The sequence below is a fragment of the Leopardus geoffroyi genome, chromosome C2, assembly GCF_018350155.1.
Source record: "Leopardus geoffroyi isolate Oge1 chromosome C2, O.geoffroyi_Oge1_pat1.0, whole genome shotgun sequence".
Classification (NCBI taxonomy): domain Eukaryota; kingdom Metazoa; phylum Chordata; class Mammalia; order Carnivora; family Felidae; genus Leopardus; species Leopardus geoffroyi.
The window spans coordinates 86,610,144-86,635,335 of NC_059333.1; the positions used below are offsets into that span (position 1 = coordinate 86,610,144).

At 35.7% G+C, this 25,192-nt stretch overlaps 2 protein-coding genes across 3 annotated transcripts in view; one reads left to right on the plus strand and one right to left on the minus strand.

Moving 5' to 3' along the window:
* Positions 1-13,606, plus strand: part of CCDC39 (coiled-coil domain containing 39) — a 47,905-nt gene extending 34,299 nt beyond the window's left edge. The window contains exons 14-21 of the mRNA XM_045502874.1: positions 4,635-4,758; positions 8,520-8,679; positions 9,095-9,201; positions 9,713-9,853; positions 10,004-10,183; positions 10,331-10,416; positions 11,549-11,762; positions 11,999-13,606. Coding sequence (XP_045358830.1) covers positions 4,635-4,758; positions 8,520-8,679; positions 9,095-9,201; positions 9,713-9,853; positions 10,004-10,183; positions 10,331-10,416; positions 11,549-11,705 — 955 coding nt within the window. The 3' untranslated portion in view covers positions 11,706-11,762; positions 11,999-13,606. The remainder of the gene's footprint in view (positions 1-4,634; positions 4,759-8,519; positions 8,680-9,094; positions 9,202-9,712; positions 9,854-10,003; positions 10,184-10,330; positions 10,417-11,548; positions 11,763-11,998) is intronic.
* Positions 13,607-14,701: 1,095 nt separating this feature from the next.
* TTC14 (tetratricopeptide repeat domain 14) lies at positions 14,702-24,465 on the minus strand. Of its 2 annotated transcripts, none has more exons than XM_045502876.1 (12): positions 24,097-24,465; positions 23,481-23,605; positions 23,174-23,373; positions 22,156-22,240; positions 21,856-21,985; positions 21,420-21,575; positions 20,943-21,014; positions 20,421-20,540; positions 20,195-20,317; positions 18,092-18,209; positions 17,057-17,166; positions 14,702-16,219 (listed from the first exon to the last, which is right to left on the minus strand). In XM_045502876.1, the coding sequence occupies exons 1-12, from the start codon at positions 24,255-24,257 to the stop codon at positions 15,307-15,309; spliced, it is 2,313 nt and encodes a 770-aa protein (XP_045358832.1). In that variant the 5' UTR covers positions 24,258-24,465; the 3' UTR covers positions 14,702-15,306. The 2 variants fall into 2 exon arrangements, with proteins under 2 accessions (XP_045358832.1, XP_045358833.1); XM_045502877.1 differs by lacking the exon at positions 24,097-24,465 and adding an exon at positions 23,968-24,078.
* Positions 24,466-25,192: the final 727 nt, after the last annotated feature.

Below are 25,192 nucleotides of genomic sequence, written 5' to 3' on the forward strand. Positions count from 1 at the left end.
TCTGATTTTTTTCATTCATAAAACAGATAAGACCTTAGCATCTTTTATTGCTATATTTCCTCTCTCCAACTTTCACATATTGTTGAAATCACCAATTATAGTTTTAGGTTGTTATTTATTGTTTTTAATATTATGTCTCTATTTTTAAATAACTCCTTTGTCATAACTTGTGTTAAACTGTACAGTTGCCAGCAAGAATTTCAATGTAGCTATATACTTTTTTTTGATTTAATATTCTTTCATGTATCCTTTGTCATCCTATTTTTTTGGATTCTCATTTCATTTCTCTGGAGTATGTTTTGAATTATTTTCCAGAATGTTTTCTGAAATTTTTGAGTCCTTGCATGTTTAAAACATATTTATTCTACTCATATTTAAATTACAGTTGAACTTTGAAAGCATTGTTTTGTATTCTTCTAGATGATAGTGTTGTTTATGAGAGGTCTGATTCAGACTAATTCATTTTATTTTGTATGGTGTCTGGTTTTTGTTTGCTTTCTGAAAAGGTTTGGGACACTCTTTTTATCCTTAGGGTTTAAGAATTTCCCTATGTGTCTGGGTGGTTGTTTTCATTTTTTATTTTTGTTTTTTCATTTTTCTTGTTTGAATTTTGGTGAGCTCTTGCAATTACTTCATTAATGCTTTTCTTCAGGTCAGGAAAATATTTTTCTACTAGTTCTCTAATTTTTTTCTCATACTATTCTCTGTTTTCTGATTTGTTGGCTCATTTTTAGTGGATATTGGTCTTCTTAGATCTGTCTTCTGGATTTCTTAATTTTACTCTCATTTTAAAATTTCTGTTCTTTTTATTCTACTTTTAAAGATAGTCTCATTCTCTGTCCCCCTCTCCACTTCCTTTTTGCCTGCTCTTCATTCTCTGCCCCTCCTCCTCTCTCTCTCTAGATCACTGATTTAATCTTTCTTATTTACTACAATTAAATTGAAAAGGGAAAACTATTTGCAAGGATTTTTGTTCCTTCATTGGTCCTTTCTTTTCATACTAGCCCATTCTTGCTTTATGGATAGTTTTGGATTCAAATTCTCTCATCTTTTCGAGACACTGGGATACTTTGAAAGTTCTCTTTTGTCCCATGCATTATTTTTGTATCTCCTAGGGTATGTTCTGTGTTTGCTCATTTTGTTCTTTTCATTCATCCCGCTAACTTCCCAAAATGTCTGATAGTCTTTGGCTTTCTGTTATATTTATTAACGAGTGTTTAATTAATAATCATGACGATCGATATAGTTAGCTGGTGTGTGTGTCTTCTGCAATTAGGTAGATCTTTTTTTCCAGCTGGTCTCTCCTGTAAAGGGACGGCTGCTTGTAGGTGCTGGGCTAATCTGTCCCTTCAGGGTCATAAGGAATTTTTCCCTGAAGGAGTTTATTTTGGGTGATAAAGACTTTATTTTCTTTATGGATGGAACTGTGTTTTTTAATAACCTCCACTTTTCTGGGGGCCTGGAATTACATCATGTTCTTTTTTACTTTTCTCTCCAGCTCCAACATACAATGTTAGGAACTTTCGTAATTTGGGAGGTTCTCATTGGAGCATAAATAATTCCTGCCAACATTTCTGTATACTTTGAGGGGTTGAGGAGAGTGGCCCAAATGTTCTGTAGCAATCCTTTTATTAATTACTTTAATAAATGGCCTCAGAGATCATTCTTGCTCTTTTTCTTATTTCTGGGCTTGAATTTTCTCCACACTTCTTTGGTGAAACATAGCTCTTTTTTACTTTTTAAATGTTTACTTATTTTAGACAGAGACAGAGTGTGAGCAGGGAAGGGCCAGAGAGAGAGGGAGACACAGAATCTGGAAGCAGGCTCCAGGCACTGAGCTGTCAGCACAGAGCCTGATGTGGGGCTTGAACCCATGAACCACAAGACCATGACCTGAGCTGAAGTTGGATGTTTAACTGACTGAGTCACCTAGGCACCCTGGTGAAACATGGCTCTTACTTCTGCATTAATCTTCTGTACATATCTCCATTTTCCCCCCATGTCAATCATATCCCATTTGTTTCTCATTTTTTTCGTGAATTCATGACAAAATGTGTCTTTCTTGTTCCCAGAGCTGTGGTGGGTTTTTTCCCTTTTATTCTTTAACATTTTAGGAAGGAGAGATATACTTGTATTCAGTCCACCATCTTAAGCTGGAAGGCCAGTTATACAAAGGATGAATAAATATTTTTTTTTTTAATTTTTTTTTCAATGTTTATTTATTTTTGGGACAGAGAGAGACAGAGCATGAACGGGGGAGGGGCAGAGAGAGAGGGAGACACAGAATCGGAAACAGGCTCCAGGCTCTGAGCCATCAGCCCAGAGCCCGACGCGGGGCTCGAACTCAGGGACCGCGAGATCGTGACCTGGCTGAAGTCGGACGCTTAACCGACTGCGCCACCCAGGCGCCTGAATAAATATTTTTTGATAATACAGTAGTACTGTTACTGCAAAGCCGTAACTTCTGTCACTTAATATATTTTTACCACCAACTTTCTTCAAGAGTAAGAAAACTGGTAGGTTGAAGATCTCTGTTTGCCATGGTTAGATGGTGCACCTTCATGACGTTTTAGTAGGCAAATGAGTCATTCTTCATGTTGCCATGCAAATATTAGCATTATTAGTATTATTATAAAATAAGTTTTAAAAAGTTCATAAAATAGGAATTTACTGGAATAAAAGGAAAAAATACTCAGCATATAAAAATTCTAAATCTTGGGAGACAATTCTTCGTGGGTTTCTCATATTTCTGTATGCCTTGCAAGGAACGGTACTAAGTTTCCTATTCTGGACTATCTTTAAAAAATCTTGGTAAAAAACATATCAAATATACCATCTTAACCATTTTTAAGTGTACAGTTCAGTGCTTAATATATCTTTAATATTCACATTGTTGTGTCAGATCTCCAGAACTCTTTCATTTTCTAAAACTGGAACTCTATATGCTCTACACACTAAGCTTCCATTTCCTCCTTCCTTCGGCCCTTGGTAACCACCATTCTTTCTGTGTGAATTTGACTGCTTTAGATACTTCATATAAATGGAATCATGCAGTATGCTATCCTGAGGCTGTGAGGTGATATTGTGGTTTTGATTTCCATTAAACTATCTTTTAAAAGATGTTCTGATAGTGCCGGAGACCAGCTCCAGCAACCAGGGGTTCCTGAAGGATGAACGGCGTCAGCGAAAAAGTGAAAACAAAACAAAACAAAAATAAAATGGACACAGACAACAGCAGTGTGTTGAACTGGCTGATTTATTGTAGAAAACGTGGCATTATATTTGCTAGTGATTTCCTTGTAGCATATGTCATCTATGTTTTGACCTAATCTTGAAAATGTTCTTATTGGAAACAACCTTTAAGAAATAACATGGCGATTTTCTCGTAATGTTCCCGCATACCCTTTGATTATTGATTAATCTCTTACATTATTCCATTATGGACCTGTGTTTATCTATAATCTTATAATTATAAAGCATTTGCTTTGCTGTTTTCATGAAAGGTCATCTCTCTCTCAACACCTCAAGTGGAACAGTTACAGGGACATGACCTCCCGGTTGTTTTTTTCCGAACCACTTAAAGCCAGAAGAACAATGTGTTTGCCTCGGTCCGAGGTGCCAGGAAGGGGCCGAAAAAGCCTTAGAAACCCATGCCTCATACATTCTCAGAGAGACAATGCACCTAGGAACCAATGAAGCATTCTGTACCTTAACCAAGTTCAGTCCTCATCTGGAATGCCTCTGGGGGCCAGGTGGGCCTAGGGGTTGAAGTCACCTGTGCCCAGAGATACACTCCTTAGGTGCTGGAGTGGGGCTTTCAAATCCATAAGTCTCTTCTTTACAGGCCCTCTTTGCTGGCAAATGCATGAGGTTATCCTTCCTGTAAGTAGAGGAGTCTCCATAGGGGATGGCAAGGGCTAAATGTAAGGCCGCACAATTTCTTGCGGAACCTTATTTTCTTTCCTAATGGTTCTTTTCCCAGGGGGCCTGTCAAGGGCAATTCCCCAACAGACAATACCCCAGGTACTTTTATTAAGGCCAAATTACCTAAGAGCAGGAGTACAAGTACTGTCGGTGGGCCGCCTTGCAGTCACCAATCCGTCCACAGCCTGGGCCTTGCCATCAGGCTGGGATAGCTTGGCTTCCAGCAGGACACCAAATAGCTTCAGAAGCTAGAGGCAGTATCCTCCCTGTGGAGTAAATATTGAATATATTTGCTTAGTTTCCATTATAAAATATTTGGCTTACCTAGCTTGAGGTTTCTCAGCTGTGACATAAACCTGTGGTGTGTGTAGCATCCATTTGAGCCCCTTCTCAGCTTCATGGGATTTCAAGAGCACTGCAAGCAGGAATCTCATGCTGCTTGGTATGCCATAAATGATAAAGTCCTTTTGCTCTGACCTAGGAATCTTGTGCCAACATCCATGAAACCATGGCAGGCTAACTTCTTAGCTTTCAAATAGGGTGAAGCCTGAGACCTTCCCACTAATTATAAATTGAAAAGAAAGAACACATTTAACCTGTTTGAATTCAGTAGTAACACAAATGTCTTATATAAGAATACTGTAGTCCTTTTTAAAAAAGTACGTTATTTGTTTTTCAGTGCTTAATTTTTCTTTTTCTTTCCATTTTAGTGCTGAGTTTCATGAGAGGCTAAGTAAAATTGATAAGCTGAAGAACAGATATGAAATCCTTACTGTTGTTATGCTGCCTCCTGAAGGAGAAGAGGAGAAAACACAGGCCTATTATGTAATAAAGGTAATCTTAATCGATTCATAGTTGTGATAAAGTGAAGTATCTTTTGTACTGGCAAGTATTTTGCCAGCTCTTTGTTAATAACAAAAATGTCATTGTTTTTTGTTTTTTTCTTTTTTTTGCCATGCAATTTCAAATTTCATGGCGCACTCATAGCTACTAGATTAGAGCTATAAAACACTAGTGGTTAGGTGGAGGTACTGAAGGTATTTTTATACACCTTGAGTCCATGAGGTCAAGGAGGGGTCTGGACGACTCTTTGATACTTTTTTTTTTTTGGCTATCATTTGTGTCATGTCATTTTCCCTCATTTATTCAAGATTTATAATCTGTTTTATCCTAAGACCTGCATGTCTTTAATAAACACTCATGTAACAACCTGTTCAACACCTCAGGCTCAAAGCTTTACTTCCCCATAGCTATCAGCTCATATGGCTGTATCCTAGACCACATCATCCCCTGGAGCTACACCACCTTTGAATCTTATTCTCCAATTTACCACTGCAGCTCTGGTAAGGCAGATATCCAGAGAGCAAGAGGACTGTTCCTTTGCCTTCATGTTAGATGGGAGACAGACACATCAGGTGAATCTGCTCTGTTCTGATGTTTGAGAGTTGTCTGCCACTTCATGGTTATCTTTACCTAGTAACCCATAAGGAGAAATGGAGAAGTGATCAGATATCGGATGCATTTCCCTGAGTACTGCTATATTCATCTTTCCCATGTAGAAAATACCCTGAATAGGTGTGATTTACCTTACACAGAGGTCTGGGAAGTTACTCAAGACACTAAAAGGGAATGGAAAATTTAATTCATTTTCCTCTATCATACACTGATAGGAGTGAGAACATCTCCTAATTCACACCTTTAGAGGATGGCCCTCATGGATGGATGTTCCCTTTCCTTTGAGTTGTATTTAATCTTCCAAGTTTCCTTCTACAGCCCTTCTTTGAGCATGCTCTTAACAGACGCATGGAGTAGGATATGCCTGCCACTTTGCCTCAGGAAATTCCACCTATATGAGAAAGGAGTCCCAGCTGTCAAACCCTTCTTGTAACTCATCAGTCTGTATTACTTGAGGCTTCTGCCCTATACTAATGAGACTTTCCTCCTCTCTGGTTTTGAGAGTCCCTGAGGGGTGAAGGGTAGGCTCTAGTCTGTTCAGTGTTGGGAAGAAGGTAGATGTTGCAATTCCAGTTAAGTTTCTCTTTTAACAAGGGCTGTGATGAGTTATCTAAAAGCACTGGTGTTAAGAGTGCCTCCATCATCAAGTGACCTTGAATAATTTATTTAATCATTTGGGGTGCTTAGTTCCCTCACTTGCAAAATGAGGATATTATTACTTTTGCTGTGAGAAGTAAATGAAGAAATATATGTAAAGCTCTTAAACAGTGCCTGGAGTAAAATGAGCCCTCAGTAAATGTTAGCTGTCATTATTTTTATTGCTGTGATGATGATGGTGGTAATAATGCATCCATTTTTCAGGAAAACAGGCAAATTTTTTGAGGAAAAGAGTATATGCCTTCTGTTCACAGTGAAGTTGCTAGATAAATGTCACTATAAGGGATATGTAAGATGAATAGAGGTGATCAGTTACCTTCCCAGTTTCCTAATGCCACTCCACTTTCCATCCTTTCCAGGGTCCACAGCTTGCCACATTATTCCATGTTTCATTGCATAGCATATTTAAATGTTTCACTCTTAACACTTATATGCCAGATGTATAAAAATGAAACTATTTCTTTGTAACTAAACTCAATGTATCTTACATAGTCCTTATAAGGAAACAGCTCAACTCTGACCACAATTTAATGAAACTATTAGAAAATGAAATTACTAGAATATGCTTTAAAATGCTGACAGAAAGGAGTAAATAAAAATTTCACCCTAATATCAGCTTTCTAAATCTACAATAAAAGGTATACATTCTCTATTCTCTTAGAGCCTAAAAGGATCATGGAGTTTCTAGAAGTTTAAGGTATATATGGAATTAGATCAGAAAATATGTATAAATGTACAAACTCAGCACCTTTGTTTGACAAATAAAGAAACTGAACTTGGAGAAGGAAAGTGAATTGTTACTCAACTCACTTGTGGGAAACCCAAAACTAAAATCTAGCTGTTTTGATTCATTCTAGCTGTCTCCCACTACAGTATTTTTCAAATAAAAAACTTGCCAATTCTATACTCCATGTACTGGAATTATAATTTATCTAAGAACTTTTTCTAAGCTATATTTTTTATTATGTATTTTTTACTACAAAAATGTGTAACATATTTTGAAGCATAATAAATACAAGTGAAAATGTTAAGAGTTAAGGAATTACCAATAATTTTTTAAATGACCACTTTCTGGGGTGCCTGGGGGGCTCAGTCGGTTAAGCGGCCGACTTCAGCTCAGGTCATGATCTCGGGGTCTGCGAGTTCAAGCCCCGTGTCAGGTTCTGTGCTGACAGCTCAGAACCTGGAGCCTGTTTTGGATTCTGTGTCTCCCTCTCTCTCTGACCCTCCCCCGTTCATGCTCTCTCTCTGTCTCAAAAATAAATAAATGTTTAAAAAAAAAATAAATAAATGACCACTTTCTGGTTTAAATACACATACGTAGGGATTGAATAAATTAACAAATGAAATTATTAGTTGATTTTGATTAAAGATGTCTTTTGGCACTTTTTAATATATATGTACTATCCCTGTCAACCTTTATTTAGAGAAATTCTTTGAAACTTTTTGGATTCAACTCTTGACAGCCTAGCCCAGTGACAGAGTTAAGCTGGAAAAGTCACTGAGTATGTCTACTACTGAGGAATTTTTGGTTTTCAGCAATTTATAGACTGTATTTTTTCCCAGCCACTTTTAGCAATTATCTTTCTCTAATTTTTAAAATTTATTTTTAAAATATGTAAAATACACTTAAAATTGGCCACTTTAACAATTTTTTAAGTGTGCAGTTCAGTGGTATTAAGTACATTCCCCCTGTTGTGCAACCAACACCAACATCCATCTCCAGAACTTTTTCATCTTCCCAAACTGAAACTCTCTACCCGTTAAACACAGAGTCACAGTTTTTCCCTCCCCTCAACCCCTGGCAACCACCATGCAACCTTCTGTGTGTGAATTTGACTATAATAGGCATCTCATGTAAGTAGAATCATGCAGTGTTTCTTTTAAAGATATGGAATGCTTCACAAACTTGCATGTTATTCTTGTACAGATGTCATGCTAACTATTTCTATTCTGATTTTAATATGTGCTATTGAAGTGAGTACTCTGATTTTAATTTTACTTAACTGTTCAAAGATGTTGAAATCCTGGGTTGGAAATACTAAGCATTTACTTTCCTAGGTGTACCTTGCTCACCTCTTTTATTCCTGACTTAAAATGAGAAAGTATTCCTAAGCCTCTTTCAGGCCAGAAACATACATTCCCCTTATTGAATATCTAGTCTGAAGCCACCTCCAAGTTAACCCTATCTCCACTAAAGTTTATACCTGCTTTCTGGTAATTTTTGTTGGAAAGTCTTAATGCAAGCTTTGGTTAGTTACTACACTTCCATCACAGTTTGTATCCTATGTGCTATATTTTGAGTGTCTTGGGGATTTAGTGTTCTACTCTAAATCAAGTGCAAGAAATAAATGCTTGATGCTACATGTAGGCCCCAAGGTAAATTGGGATTGTTGTGAGTAAACTATTTCTTGCCCTGAAAACAGACACTCTCCCCCATTGTAAATAATTTTATTCAATCAGTTCTATTCTGTATTTCATAGGCTGCTCAAGAAAAAGAAGAACTTCAAAGGGAAGGTGACAGTTTGGATGCTAAGATCAACAAAGCTGAAAAAGAAATCTATGCTCTAGAAAACACCTTACAAGTGCTGAGAAGTTGCAACAACAACTATAAACAGTCTTTTAAAAAAGTGACTCCATCTAGTATGTGGGAGTTATTAAAAATTTTATATGAATATATGCAATTAAAGCTGTAGCTATTTATTTTAAAAAGAGGAACATTGTGAGACAAGGAAAACAAGAATGTACCATGTTTGACGGAATCAGAAAAACTAATCACCTCCCCCCCTTTAAAATAAGGGCTAAGGTGTTATTTCCATTATTCTAGTGATATTGAATTCTCACTTTTCTAGGGAATTAATTTCAAATGTGAAGAAAATGGCAGCATATTGGCTATGTTGACAAAACAAGAATGGCTACTACATGACCATATTGATTTTCAACAAATAGACATAAGGAATTTAACCTCCTATAACAAAAAAATGTTAGAAGTTTAATAGAAGATTGAAGCTTGCTTTCTACACAGCATGTTAAAAATTTAAGAATTCTCTAATTCTAGGTGATGAGTATGAACTAAAAATCCAACTAGAAGAACAAAAAAGAGCTATTGATGAAAAATACAGATACAAACAAAGACAAATCAGGGAACTACAGGAAGATATCCAGGTAAATTCTACACACTTTAGTAATAAGTCCTTAGTAAAAGTTAACTATCATTATTATTACACCTACTATCTCGTTATCTTGTACAAAGACAATTTGTTTAGAGAAATAGAGAGTAAAAGTCTCATTTGAATGAGAAAAATAAGTGACCAAAGTGTTAAATAAATTAATTAAAACCACAATACTCAGCACAGGATGGACTGCTGATAATGACTTCTTAATTAGCTGATGAACTATAGCTAATTATCCATTAAATTTTATTTAATAAATTTTTATTTCATTCAGTTCCTTAAAGATCACCTTAAAGATTGATCCTTAAACAAAATTTGAAAGATAAAAATAATCTAGTAGAAAGTAGTTACTAAACCACATCACTGAAAGAGAAAACAATGTGTTTGGTAAGCAAGCTTTATATAAAAACAAATGAATTAAAATTAAATGAATACTTGAAAATTGGCAAGTTGTAAGTTATTGATTCTAACCAATAAGTATGTTAACACTTTATTTTCTGCAGAGCATGGAAAATACTTTAGAAGTTATAGAGCACTTAACAAATAATGTCAAAGAAAAATTATCAGAGAAGCAGGCTTTTTCATCTCAGCTACATAAAGAAACTGGGGAGCAGAAGCCAAAATTAGAGAGAGTAACTAAACAGGTATCACTGTCTTTTTAAAAACTGACCTTTGATATTTGTATGTTTTGGAGTTACAAATGGTAACTCCAAATCCTCCTTCATCCATCCATCAAAAAATATTAAGCTCTGGAAAATAGGTTTAAGTAATAATTGACTACTATTGACCAACAGTGTGCAAAACTCACCAGGGAAATCCGACTTTTGAAAGACACAAAAGATGAAACACTAGAAGAACAAGACATCAAACTTCGTGAAGTGAAACACTTCCACAAGATCATTGATGAAATGCTAGTCAAGGTCACTGAAGAAAATGCTGAAATCCATATTATCCTTCAAACATACTTTCAGCAGGTAGTAACAGTACCTTCTAGTTAAAATATTTTTTAAACACTTCATGAAATAAACAGTTTATGGCATTTATCATAAAGTGAGGTCTAACTAAAAATATTCTTCTGAAAATGCAGTGGTACTAATTATTGCTGTTGAATATTCTTCCAGAATGGTTTAGAACTACCTACAGCTGGTAGTAAAGGTAGTCGCCAGACTTCTAGATCACCTTCACAGACTTCACTGTTGTCAGCAAGGTAAGTGGAGGCTTAGAAACCACCTGTTAATAACCTTCTAACCTATGCAAACACAGAGCGATTGGAACTGCCAGTGCTCTCCTGACCCTTACCCACTATGTCAGTGTCACATGCAGAAAACAGCTAGGAGAAGACTCTTCTGATTTCTGTCTGATGTCAGTTTCTATTCGGGCATGGAGTGCTTTGTGACTAGCAGCTACTGCAGTAGGATAAAGTATGGAATTCTGGAGGTTACATCTTGCATGGTCAACCCTGAGTAGGGGAATTTTTTAAACCATAAAAAGACAACTTAGATGTACAAACATATGGAATATGATTTTTATTATTGGAACCACGTTATAAATTTTTAAGTTGTCAGAATTTTACTTTGTTTTTCCTGCTTTATTTTCCTAACAAGGAAATGATTCTACTTTGGCAGTTTAGTTTTTTCCAGAACTCTATCAGGTAGATAGATGTTTAACCAACACTCCTGTACTTTGCTGGCAAAATGAAGTTAATGATAATCCTAATTTTAAAATTCCTAATCTACACTCAGTAGCCATTTGCTTTTCATTAGTTGCCATAGAGCTTTCACAAAAAGGGACATCCTAAAATGTTGTGTTTGAAGTAAAACAAAACTGTTTCTACATAAACATGGGAAGCAGTCGCCTGAACATTGCTGTACTTTCATATTTTTAAAACTTAGCATTTCAGAATCATATAGCTAGTTATGCTTTTCAAATGACCCCATCACTTTATCCTGTCAATAGGACTCGCATTTTCTTCTATCTTCAGTTACATATTGTTATGGTCACTCTTGCCAGCACCCAAATTCCCTTGGCTCTCGCTTTATCTTTTATGCATAATGACTTTTGCAAAACCTTTAATGCTTAATGATTCCACTTCTAAAATGATTATAGTTGAAAATATTTTTCTCAGATTTGTTGAACTAGTTGAAACTGTATTCTTGCCTTTTTTTCTTTGAACTAATTTTTTTAATGGTTATGCTTTTAAAATTTAGTAGTACTATTAAGAATATATACTTTTTGATCTCTTTATTTTCTTGTGGGACTATGGTATCATTTGCTATTAGTTAGGGGGTCTCTACTGATACAAATTTTGAATTTAAAATCATGCTTTTTTTTCCCTCTAGATCATCCAGAAGTACAAGTACTTCTGCTTCTCAGACTTCAGTTAAAGTATTAGAGCTGAACTTCCCAGACTCTTCTCCAGGAATTGGTAACACAAGTAATAGGCCAAGTGCTACCAACATCTCTAGTAATGGTAAAAACAAAAAAGGCAGCAAATAAACATCTTAATCTCTTTTGTAGAAGTTGTAAACACAAAAACAAAAATCTTACTTCAAAATTAGTGAATCTCGGGGCGCCTGGGTGGCGCAGTCGGTTAAGCGTCCGACTTCAGCCAGGTCACGATCTCGCGGTCCGTGAGTTCGAGCCCCGCGTCGGGCTCTGGGCTGATGGCTCAGAGCCTGGAGCCTGTTTCCGATTCTGTGTCTCCCTCTCTCTCTGCCCCTCCCCCGTTCATGCTCTGTCTCTCTCTGTCCCAAAAATAAATAAACGTTGAAAAAAAAAAAAAAAACAAAAATAGTGAATCTCCCCTATGCTTTTGGGTGCTGTGTAATGTTATAATCGAGGCCTAATGAAATCATGTTTAGAAATACATAATGACTAGACCAAAGTTTAATCCAGTGGAAGATGTGAAAGCTGTTAAAAAAAAAAAAAAAAGTCAAGGAATTTAGGTCTAAATAAGCCAAAGAAACATTTAATTTTCTTAGCTTTTGCCACACTGTTTTCTTCACAGAGAAGGAAAGCAGCAATAGCAGATTCTTAACAATGCCACATGTTCTATAAGCATAGATAAAATTGTTTTTCACTGTTCTTTTGATGTTTGTTACATTAGAAAATAGTTTGCTTCATTATTTCACACTAGCCATGAAACTACATTCAATTGTAATGTAACACAATCTTTCAGGCAATTTATGAAGAATCACTGTCTATGAATAGTTTATAATACTAAAATTCTCACTTACCCTAGAAAATCCTGAAGTTAGGTTTTCTTTATTCAAAGAAACAGGTTTCTTGGACTTCTGGGGGAGAAGTCTGTTAGTTTATTCTTTTGGTATCATTCTAAAATTTTTAACCAAAAAAATAGCATTTACCCTCCCCCCTCCAAGAAAACAATTAATAGGAAAAGAGATAGCACTATGTATCAATAAAAATATTTAAGTTCCTAGGAATTACTCCACTTTGATCTTGAAAGAAGTCAAACACATTAAACATTTTGCTCTCAATATACAACCAAGCATAAAGAATAATAATGTATTTTCAAGACGTTTTTTTCCCAAGACTTTCTTGATTTAATAAACGAAGAGAGCTAGGTATGATTTGATTTGCAATAGGAACTCCATATATTTACAGTGGAGGTGTAATACCAGATTTAGAGTTATTCAATTTATACCTTATTATATACCATGTGCCTAACACCCTGAACTCTTGAAACAGTGTGGAGTATGATTATGTTATAAAACTGGCTTTTAAATAAATGTATTAGAATCTATGTACTTTAATGGAGTATTTCTCCTTCAAACCTTGGAAGAAAGTATTTGTTATGACAGTTGTCATTGTTTAAAAGTGTCATTTGCAGTTCCTTTTGAAAGGTAGTAGTGGCAATAAACCTGTCTTTCCTGATCATTATTTGAATATTTTATTATTTTTAGAAATAGCCAGGAAACGGGAGAGCCAAGTCCAATGAATAATTTTTTTGTAAAACATGGTTGTAAATGCGTGAGATTCAGGAGACCTAGAAACGGATTAATTTTATGGTCACTTTGTGTGTTCACTAGTTCTTATTCTCTGCCCTAAATTACTTTGTAAATTACTTACAACTTGCATTTCAATATTAAACACTATCTTCTAAGGAGGCAGGGATTGTCTTACTAGCTCTGTGATCTTGGAGAAGTTACTTCTACTTTTTTCCTTATTTGTAATACTGAGACAGTAACAGTTACCTACATCACGTTTATTAAAATAGTCAAATATATGCAAAATGTACAGGGCCTGACACAAACTGCACAATAACTTCTACCTGTTGAGTCACCACCCAAAGGCTAGCACAGTATTTGTGGGATGGTTAGGTTCTAGGTCAGCATACAAGCCTACATTTAACTCCTAAATAAAGTAACAGTTCCAGCCTCATGTGTTTAATAATGCTAAATGGTGACACAGGGATCAACCCCATTAACTCCAAATCTGGAGTTAACTTCCATATATTGTGTTAGAAATTTATTTACTTATTAAGTCAAGACACAGACTGGGTGTGCAACTACAGACATAATAAGGAGAAAAACTGCTAAAGATAATCACTAGCAATTCTTGACAAGTAAATAAAATGGTTTAAGTAAAATACTAAAGATGTACTAGCAATTCCTAAAGGCCAAAGACTATGTTAAGAGATAGTTTTCATGCTTTACAAAAACCACTATGTAGGACTATGTATGGATGATAAAGGAGGTACACAGAAAGAACCAGACTCTTTTAAGATGAGTTTCTTGTACAAAGATGAACGCATGAGTAACCTTTCTACTGCTATCAACCATGATTTTTGACCAGTTTTTCTCTATTCCATTGCAAAACAACTGTAGCTTTTTCATTAGGCCCCCAGTGCTGAAGTCTGAAAGCCACAGATAGTACATACCTAGTAAGAGTGACTTAGAGTGATAGCATTAAAGGTCTGTTGTCATTTACAGCGTCTAGAATCTGAAATTGGAAAGATTCTAAAGACCATTATAAAACAACAACGACTCCTATCTCTATCTCCAAATCTGTTTTCAAATTTGGGAGGATCTTTAGATCCAGGTCACTTCTTCAGCTCTAGTTGCTAGAATTTATTCTGAGTAAAACCAGACTTTGTCGGCCTACTCATTTATTCAGACCTACGAAAGGAGGCATCAAGGGAAGCATTAGGAGAGAGATATTAAGAAAAGAAGAAATGCAGGCCAGTTCTAGGTTAATTAAAAACATGCCCAGTGCCTTCCCAGCTGCACATATGCAGTACTAGGACGGTTTCTGAATTTTCTTTCCCTTAGGAGAAAAGCAGATTTACAGTGTGCTTCTCTTGCCACTGCTGTTTTTGCTAAAAGGATTCTTTTTATTCTGATCTATTCTTGCTTGGAACATAGACTCTAAGGGTCTTGCCAATATTTAAAGTTAAGAAATTTCTTAGGGCTATACTGTTAACAAGGTTTAAAAAAAAAAAAAAAGAGAGAAATAAGCAAAATCAGCCCCTATTCAGTTTTCATGGCTTTATTCCTAAGCTGGTACACAAACCATATTAAGTCAAGCTTCAGAGGTCATTTAGGCAAGACAGATAATCTGCGATATAATCTTAGGAGTTCTACAAAAAATTGTTACTCAAATGATCAATAAAAAATGGCACCTAAAGAACAAATACTGTAGATCTCTTTCAAAAGCTGAGGGAAAAGAATTTAACAGAAACGACCATTAAATAATTTTTGAAGAAAACAATCCAAGTGTTCAATGAATAAATTTAATTTTCTCTCAAACAGCAGGATAAGGTGGACCCAAGGAATTCTCATATACTTTAATACAGTGAAGAAGCAATACTATGAGAATTATCTTTAGGTGAAGTTTAAATCATCACAGTAAGAAATACTGTACAGAAACATATACATGAAAAGCCTAAAAATCAAGCTGTGAGGACACCCACAACTGAAACAAATATATTTTGAGAATAGCTGAAAAGCATTTGCTTTCTGCAATCTCTACAAATAAAATAGCTTTTGGAGTGGAGATTTCTGCACTGGACTTAAATAAAAGACCCAAAACTTTCATTAACAGCCTTTTCTGTAAGAGTGCTGATTCCCTTGGCATATTAATTTTTTGGCTTATTTCCTTTTTCTTTTTCAAATGCAGCTATCTGATTAAATATATTGAGTAAATTTTGAGGTAAATTTTTTTTAACTCCACTTTCTGACTGCTCTTTGCTATTTAGTCCATCTGTTTCTGGAGCCTCTGTTTTAATGTCCTCCTCATAAGTATCCTCTATTTCATATTCTCCTTGATTTTTATTTAACTGGTATCTTTGTTCATGTCTACCAAAATCACGTGATCCAGAATAAGTATATTTTTTATATTTTTCAACCGATTTATAAGAGTAGTCTGAGCTGGCTGGTGAAGTGGAATGCCTCATGGAACCTGGCTCCCACCTTCTATAGTGTTCTTTTCTTCCCTCTGTATCTTTTTCAAATCTTCTGTAACCATAAATTTTCACCTTGTCCTCTGAATTCCTATAAAAGGAATCTGAGGAATCTCTTCTACTGGAGAAATGTTTTTCTGATTTATATGATTTTTCTGCTTTGCTACTACTTGCCTGAGAATAAAAATCTCTTGGATCTTCAGACCTACCTCCAAAATCATCCGGAATTTCAACTGAAGATGAAGAGACAGGGCATCTATCTTTCTCTTTTACCTGTTTCTTTTGATATGGTAACCTATCCTGCTTTTCCAGTAGTTTTTCCACTTCTTGTTTTTGGTTAAGAAAAGATGCTAAAGTATTGGTTGGAACTGGGAAGAACTCATCTTTCCTATTCTGATCTATCTGACTTGAGGATGCCTTATTAGCTAAATGCCTTTTGGAACTTCGAGAAGACTCTGAACGGTTCCTCCTATGTTTCTTATGCCTTTTGTGACCAGAAGAGGAAGATGATGATGATGAAGAACCAGATTCATCAGCAGAAGAAACACTTGAAGAGGAAGAAGTTGATTTTCTTCTTTTTTTCTTTAGCCTAAAAAATACAGTTAACCCATCAGGTGTTAAGTACAAAAATGTTTCTTAATTATTCATAAAGATTTTGGTTCTATTTTAAAGTTCTATTGTTAGTTCTCCTTAAAGGTTTCCTAAAATCTGTGGCTTAGATAAGCAATTACTATAATAATCTTAGTTACTACAAGGTCCAATCTTACCAGGAGGCATGACTTTTGGGAAAAAATACTGGGTAGACAGTTGTCACTGAAAGTAAATCCATCATTTCTGAAGACAGTTACATTTCCAACATTATCTAAAAAACTTAAGCCCATCTGAACACACAAAGGATAGAACTGAAGTCTTATATCCAGCTAGCTGTAATATATGTGGTTTCTCCACCTTAACACTATTGACATTTTCAACACCTGAATAATTCTTTGTTGGGGAGGTAGGATGATGGTGGGGGGGTATGCTACCACATCACTGTAGGATGTTCAGCAGCATCCTTGACTTCTAGCCATTATATGCTAGTACCACTTCCAGTTATGATGACCAAAATATGTCTCCGGGGGGAGGGGGCGGAGTTAAAGCTGCCCCCAGTCGAGAACCACTGCTGTAGTTCTAAAACATTTCTCTCTAAAATACAGGTAATTAAAATAACTTGTTAATTTTATTTATTGTTTGCAGAATTCTACCTTCAGATTCCACTTTGCTTAATTTCTTTTACAGAAAAACTTGTGGTATACATACTTACAAAGTATCACTGATTATAACTCAACACTTTTTTTTTTTTTTTTACTTACATTACTTCCATATGGCACTTTGGTTCAACTCAGTAGTTGCTTTAAGTTAAAAAATACTGAATGTTATAGTTTACCTTTTCTCCTCTTTTAAGAGCTTACGCAACTTTTCTGCACTTGTTTCTATTTTCTTTGTTTTCTGCTTTTCTTCCTTTTCAGCTTGTTTTTCTCTTAATTCCAAAGATTTCTTTTAGAACCCAGATATCGGAAAAAACCACACGTTAAAAATAGCAGAATACATAAAACCCAGTTTTCAAAAGACCACCCCCCCCAAACCAGAAATCAAATGGGTACACCCAAATCACCATATATCCAGCATTAAAGAAATATTTTTAATATAAAAATTAATCATACAGGTGTTTGGCATTAATCATTGGAAGAGCCAGAGTAACATTGAGGACCATATTGCAGTTGGTATTCCATGAAAAAAGGGGAAGCCATCGCATTGGTACCCATGACCCAGAGTGCAAGAAAGGGAAAAAATAAAATATATAATAAAATACATGAAAAAATATTTTTTAAAAAATTGAAAAATTTAGACAGGACACAAATTTTATAAATAAAATTCAAATAAATTCCATTAAGGTGAATTGTGGGGGGAATCACCATGTTCAAATACAAACCATTTAAAAAATAGCACAGCCCAGTTGGATGCATGATTACATAAGAAATCGTTTTCCAGTTTGAGGATGGGGATGAGCAGCACCAGATGTCACAGACACAGCAGCAATGGTCCAATTCAGAAGAAAATGCATGAGAAAACATTATCATCAGTATTACAGGAAAAGGCAGTTTAAAATATTTCTCAAAGAGGTTTTTATAATTAACTCAATTACAACAACACTGAATTTGTAACCATCAGGAAAGCTCACTACAAGGACAATTCCCAAAACTACATACCACACATAGGCAGTAGGAATTTTCTCATAGGGCTATTTTTACTTTTAAGTACTATGAAGCAATGTCAAACCCAATTAGGAAAAGCTGTATCTAAAAAGAAATTTTTTATAACGTCTTACTAAGTAATCTAGAATAGTTTTCCCGAGAAGAAAGTTAAGTTTTGGCATTAATTTCAAATATCACTAAATTTCTAAGAGGAAATAAAGAATCACCTGCATATATTTATGAAGCTTCTGCAAAGCATCCTCTGCATCTTTAAAAGTCTCATCCAAAGCCAAAGCTTTCTTATAGTAACTTTCAGCATTTAAAAACTTTTCTTCTTCTTCTAACCTAAATTTGAAACAAAAGGTTTAGCTTTCTGCAAAAACAAACAATTCCTCATTTATACAGGTGAGAGATTTATGACAGAACTTAAAGAAACATTTTTTAGCAAATCATTTTCCAAACTAAGCAGTACTTAAATCAGGTACTTTTTACTATTTCTTTGGTAAAAAGACCACATAAACCAAAAAAAAGTCAACTCAGATATGGACAACAGATTGGTGGTTATGCGGGGTTGGGGAGGGTGGCGTTGGTGAAATGGGTGAAGGTGGTAAAAATGTACCATCTTCCAATTAAAACATAAATAAGTCCTGGGGATGTAATGTACACCCTGGTGACTACAGTTAATGATACTGTATTACAGAAAAACAGGACTCCATTACTGGTAACTAAAGACAAATATAGGTCCAGCATTGGGATTTTAGTCTGATACATGAAAACACATTATCAGCCAATGTCTTCAATAAATTTAGTATAATCTTGAGCTTTAGCATAGAATTATATAGGTTGGGTGCACCTGGGTGGCTCAGTTGGTTAAGAGTCTGACTCTTGATTTTGGCTCAGGACATGATCTTGAGGTTCTTGGGATCAAGCCCCACATCAGGCTCTGTGTGCTGACAGCATAGGGGCTGCTTGGGATTCTTTCTCTGCTTCTCTCTTTCTCAAAATAAATATTTAAAAAAAAATTACATAGGTTGGCTTTTCCAATAGTTTATGAAAAATTTTCCCAGAATATTCACTAATGAAGTTGGAAATACCAATGTATACATGTACATTACAAGTAGCCTTCAGAAAGAAGTATTAGATTACAGTCATGTCTACACTATGAAAAATCAGAATTAGAAAGGGTGGATACAAAGCAGAAAGGATTTGCAAAGTACTTTCGGTTTTTCAAAAGTAGGAAAAAGTAATTACTGTGAAACAGAACAAAACCCAAAACCCAATGGCTTCAATGGGATCACTTCTGTATCACTGGATGTGGGCAGTAAGGGACCAGTTCAAGGCTATCAACATTTTTGGCTTGGATAACATATAGATGATGTTGCCATCCACTCAGCTAAACACCAATATGTGGGTAATAAGATAACCATATTTAAGTAGCTGTCTACCTAATGAGAAAGTAAAAAGGTGCTTCAGTCACTTCGGTACAAAAAGAAGTTCTTGAGTTGAAAACAAATATTGCAAATCTCTAATTTAGAATTATGGAATGATCATACAAACTGGATTAATAAAACAAATTCATGAAACAAAAGTGATAATTCTATTTAAAAAAATTAGTTGCAAAAAGATGTTACTAATAACAAATTGGTTTTTAGTTGTTAAAGTAGGCTATAACCAAAAATATTTATATTGGAATATTACATTTCTTCACATTTTATAAATTAGACTAGCCTGTTAGTCATTCAATATTTATGATACAACAATGCAAAGTAGTATGCCAGCATCTCAAGATAGTAACTTAAGTTATAGGGTTTGTTCTTAATGATTTGCTCTTCCATTTAATCTGAGTTTGTGGATTTTACTGCACAGAGCACAGCAATAAGCTGAATATAATGGCAAAATATTATTCACAACTAACTACAGAATTCTCAATTCATACTTCTGGCATTATACCACTGGATTGATGAAATAAATTAAAAATCCAATTCCTCTCTATTAAAAAAAAAACCCTCTTGTGTGCGTGTCCAAGAAAAGAGTACTTCCCTTATTTTTGGACCTTCACATTTATATTTCTATATAAGGAGAATAGATATTCAGAACAATGAACTCAAGACACTAAAATATCTCCAACCTCCTATCATAACCTCAGTAATAAGGGAAAAAACACTATAAGGCTTAAAAAGGACTATATTTAAAAAATATTTTCAACCAAAATTGAAATTAAGAGTGTTCTGAATTAAGTGAGTTAAAGATGCTACTTCCTTACATTAAGATTTTATAGTAGCTGCTTGAGTATTAGATCTCTACTTAATATTAAAAAAAATGACACTTACTGCCCTCCTCTTTCAACAAGTGTCTGACAGAGGTATTTTCTTGCATTCCTATGAGTTGGACAGTTTTCCAATGCAAGCTCAAAATCTTCTATTGCTTTGTTCAGACTTCCTTTTGTTGCATATCTAGAGATGTGAAATAAATTAGAGGAATTTATCTTCTGAACTATTAGTAAATCTTATATTCATTTACCTTATAAATATTCCTTAAAAGCCATGATCCACTTACAATGCTCCACGAGCCACCAAAGCTTCCACATTTTGTTTGTCTATTTCCAGAGCCTTATTATATTCATTCATAGCATCTACGTGGCGTCCAACCTTAAAATAATCAACTCCAATCTTCACACTAAAAAGACATTTGTAAACCATCACATGCATTTCTCAGAATATCCAAACATAACGTTAGCATTGATAAACTTTTAAAACAAATCTAATTTGGCTAATATTTAGTCTGCAATACTCTCAATATACATAGAGAGTATTTTGCCTTTCAATAACTTTATAACAAATATCTATGAATCCATATATCAATATACTAATTCCTTTTGAAAACATGGAAAATGTTGGTTAAAACTTAAGTCTGTTAAGCTTATAGCACCATTCACACCTATAAAAAAGCTAATGTCAAAAACACATCATTTTAATTCATTTATAAACAAATTTGGTCTTAGTAAGGACTTAAGAATGCTTGCCTTATCCTAACTTTTAGACTAGATAATGCAATTGTTGAAAGATAAAGTTTTCATACCATTTTAAAGCCCAAGATGCAGACTGTTTCTTTCTCAATGCAGAAGCAAAATCATCTTCAGAGAAATTTTTGCTGTTCAAAGAAAATGAAAGTCAAACTATATATATATATATATTTTTTTTTTTTTTGGTAACAATCCTCCACTCTAACAGATAAAAATTCAACTCTGAAAAAGTAAATCACAGGCAAGAAATCTGTATTCCACATACAAAAGAATATTCTTAAACTCTCAGGAATGAGTATTATTGTCAAACAGTATTTTTAACCCAAAATTCTTATAAACTTTCTGCATCGTTCTCTACACATATCATCACAACAGATTCCATTCCAGGAGATAGGATCATCTAGTTCACTCGCTTTTTAGCATATTGCAGCTGCTAGGCTTAGAATAGTCAAATATGTCCCTCAGTTATATAGCTTTTGATCTCAGCACCATTTACTTCACCACTTCAAAGAATAATAACTAATTTACTATACCTTTGTAAGCCTCGCATTAAAGATGGTGGATTAGATTCATCTATTCCTAGTTTTCCTAGAAGGAATTCAACTACTCCTGGATTAGCAAATCCCAAGGAACTCTGCATGACATTTTCATAGGATTCCAAAGAATTGCTATTTAGTTCAACACTTTTCCTTAAAAAAAACAAAACACACATACAACAAAAATATAAAAATGACTAAAATAATTAGCATGTTCCATTTCTATTAAATAAAACTCATATCATTTTTGTACACGAAGGTACAGTAATATTATTTTGGTTTCTTTTACTTAAGGGTTATAAAAATAAAATGAGCATATTTTGAAATAAGAGAAATTAATTTTCTACTTTGTTGTCACAAGTTGGACACAATTTGGTATTTTTAATCAAGCAACTTTTGCAATTAATTTGTTGAAATAACATGGATAACTTACCTGTAGTACAAAGGAAGCTCTTCAGAACTAATTACACCTAATTTGATACCAGACAGATGTGGTGGAAGAGATGAACTATATAGAGACACTGCAAGCTTTTCATGGTATCTGTCAATATCTTTGATTCCAGCTTAAAAAAAACAAAACAAAACAAAAAACTAAGCTGATTAAAAAGAAAATGCAAGCTAACATAAAAACACATATATTTTTCCAAACACTACTCTCATTAGACAGATTTTCAAAATTAATATAAAAATCTGACAACTGTTACTTTTTTATTAATATGATGAAACTGATCACCTCGAATAATGTCACCAGTTTGGTAATATGATAAAGGATCCCCATGGTTACTGTGAGAAGGTACATCTCTTAATGGACAAAGAGCCTGCAATGAGAAGTATTTTAAAATACCAGACATTCCATTCTTTGGTGAGAAATATCATCTTTTATCCTAGTTGTTCAGTACAATGAGCTAATAGTTGACACAAACATTAAAAAAACTAACACTCTAAAATCTAAATTTAAGGATTTTAATTATAAGGAACTTCTGTGCGCATAGTACAACAAGTTCTCTGGTTCAGTTCAAAGACTAAAATCTCACAAAATTTGCAATCAGTTCTAGGAACCAAATGTAAGTATGGATTATGAAACACATAGATATTTTGTGCTTGTTAAAAACAAAACTAAAACTGTTCAGAAAGTAGAATTCCAGTGAAAACTATGTGCAAATTGTCCAAAGTTTATGTCTATCATCCAGTCTGTGTTGCCTTCTGCTTTTCTTCCTCTATCATCTACCTTGACAAACGGCAAATATCAAACCTTTTAAATTGACACATTATTTCAAATTCAAGACAATTCATCTTGGGCAAAGTATCTTATTATAATGCACAAGCCATTTACATTTAACTACTGTAACTATATAAATAAGAAATTTGTTTCTAAATTATCCACACGTAAGTATCTAATGCCAAATACTAAATAATTAAGAACATGTTCAGCTAGGAGAAATAAGCCTGGAACACCAATGAATCTCACCACATCCACTGATATCTGTAAGCATTTAAAGAAGGACCCTACCCCTGCCAACCAAAGGTACCAAATAAACCTCCAAAACCAGAAATGGAGGAGGAAACTACACAAATAACTATATCACCGTTCTTTCAAAAAGAAAGAGTATTTTATTTTTCTCCAATATTTATTTCTCGAAACTACGGCAGCAGGGTACACTTAAGCATAACTGGATGCAAAAACATAATTTTCGCATTGAGATGACTCTTATCAAAAACAGAAGCAATCAAATAACTGAAAAATAACTTACTGTGATTTCTAAGTGGGATATATCTCTTATGATGCCACTGCCTAAACAAATCAACACCATGAAAAACCCAAATTCCCGAATGGAACTAATTCTTCCAATCACTATATCACCACGCTCAATATCTCGGAAAAACAGCTCTCTCCGGTCCATACTAGGGATCTCCATGAACTGCTCTAAAGGTGGCATGATTGCATAACCATCTGAAAAAAAAAAAATTAACAAAATTACAACTGCTTTGTGTTTTGCTTCATCTCAAGTGCCATTAAAATAACCCAAACCGCAATCAAAATATTTTAAGAAAACTCGCCTTCATTGTCTTCATTGACTTCAGAAGTTGCAGGTGCATCTGATTTCCAGGAAAGTGCAAAAAGCAAATCTGCTTTTTTGGAAATGAATTTTTGTATTTCAATGTTGTCAACTCTCTTCTCTTTTCTTAAAAGGAAACAAAACTTATGAAAACTGGCTTATGGGTAAAACCTTTTTTAGCAAGGCCAAGCTTATGCTCTTGGCTTTCATTGCCCAAGCAGATCCATCCTAAGCTCTGGGCCGCACATCCTGCGAGAAAAAGTTTTAATCAGAGACTCCCTCATTCGCCAGCCAGTAGGTGGAGGGCGGGGAAAGTTAAAAAGTAGCCCCCGCAGCTCGGGGCGGGGGGGGGGCTATAGAAGAAAGCCCAAGGGATTTTGGATAGACTCTGTGCCTCCGCTAGCCAGCACGGAAGAAAAAGTTCAGTCCGCTTCCCGCCTTTCCCTCACACCCGCAGCGCGGACCCTCCGCCATTCAGCCCTCGGCACCTGCGGGGCAATCCTCACGTGTTCGCGGCCGCTGCTCTGCTCCTCCAGGACTCAGCCACCCGGCGGCGGTAGTGGGGCCCTGACCTGCGTCCCCTCCCCCGTCTCACAGAGGCGGCGCCGTACCATTACCTGCCCTGTAACTGCTGCTGGGGCGGCGGGCCCCGGGCGGGCTCGGATGCGGACCCCAGGAGGCTCCGGAAGTGCGGGTTGTCCTGCTGTTCGCTCCGGAGAAGAGAGAGCAATGATGGCCCGTGGTAATTCAATGACTGCCGAAGAAGGTCCCGGTCCATGGCCAGAGATTGCTGGACCCAGTAACAGGTGGGCTGCTAGGTGCCCCCCGCCCCCACCCCGTTCGGTGCTCACTACTTCAGCTTGGTGGCCCCCGAGACTGAGGAAACAACCTGGAAACTGCCGGAAGGCCACATCACAGACACACAGTTGTCTGCCGGAAGTGTTCCGGGACCGCCCCAAGCGGCGGCGCGGAGGAGCTCAGCCTCGGTCTCGCGAAATGGAGCGAGACTACGGAAGCCGGAAGCACTGGGTTAAGCATTTCCTGAGCTAAGGGCTGCCTACGGCTCTGAGGTAGTGCTCTGTGAGAAAGTTTTTCAAAATTTCTGTGATGTTATTACGTTGAAATGGCCCCGGCTCTAAATCATCCTATTATTTAGTGAGGCGCTTCTAAGTGCCATTGCCAGGGTGAGAACCCCATACGAGTTACAAAGTTTCTTCCTTCAGAGGGCTCGCAGGATAAGTCATTCTCTATGTCTCACATACAACCACATTAGAGTGACTGCTCTGGGAGATTTTCTGGTAGTCTAAGGTCAGAAGAAAGGAAGGATACTAGCATCTATTAAGCACTGGAATTGTGTTGTCCATCCATACTCCATTCACCCTGATGATTTTAGATTTAGCTTAAAATGGCTGTAGACATGTGCATACATGGATTCTATTTTATTTCTTTAAGTGGTGTCTAAAGATTTAGTGCCCACTAGATTTACTTTGTAGTGCTGTGTATTTAAGTCAATATATTGTTTTTGTGGGTAATTCAAGTGATTTTCAAATATAATTGTGATTTAGGCTCCCCCCCACCACCTTAGTTAATGACTTGAGCTGCTAACCGCTTTAACTCATTATACTCTCTCCTTAGAGATTGAGGACACAGTCCCAAGAGTCTCAACAAATTGCTCAATGCCACCCACCTGTTAAAAGGTTAGAGTTAGGATTC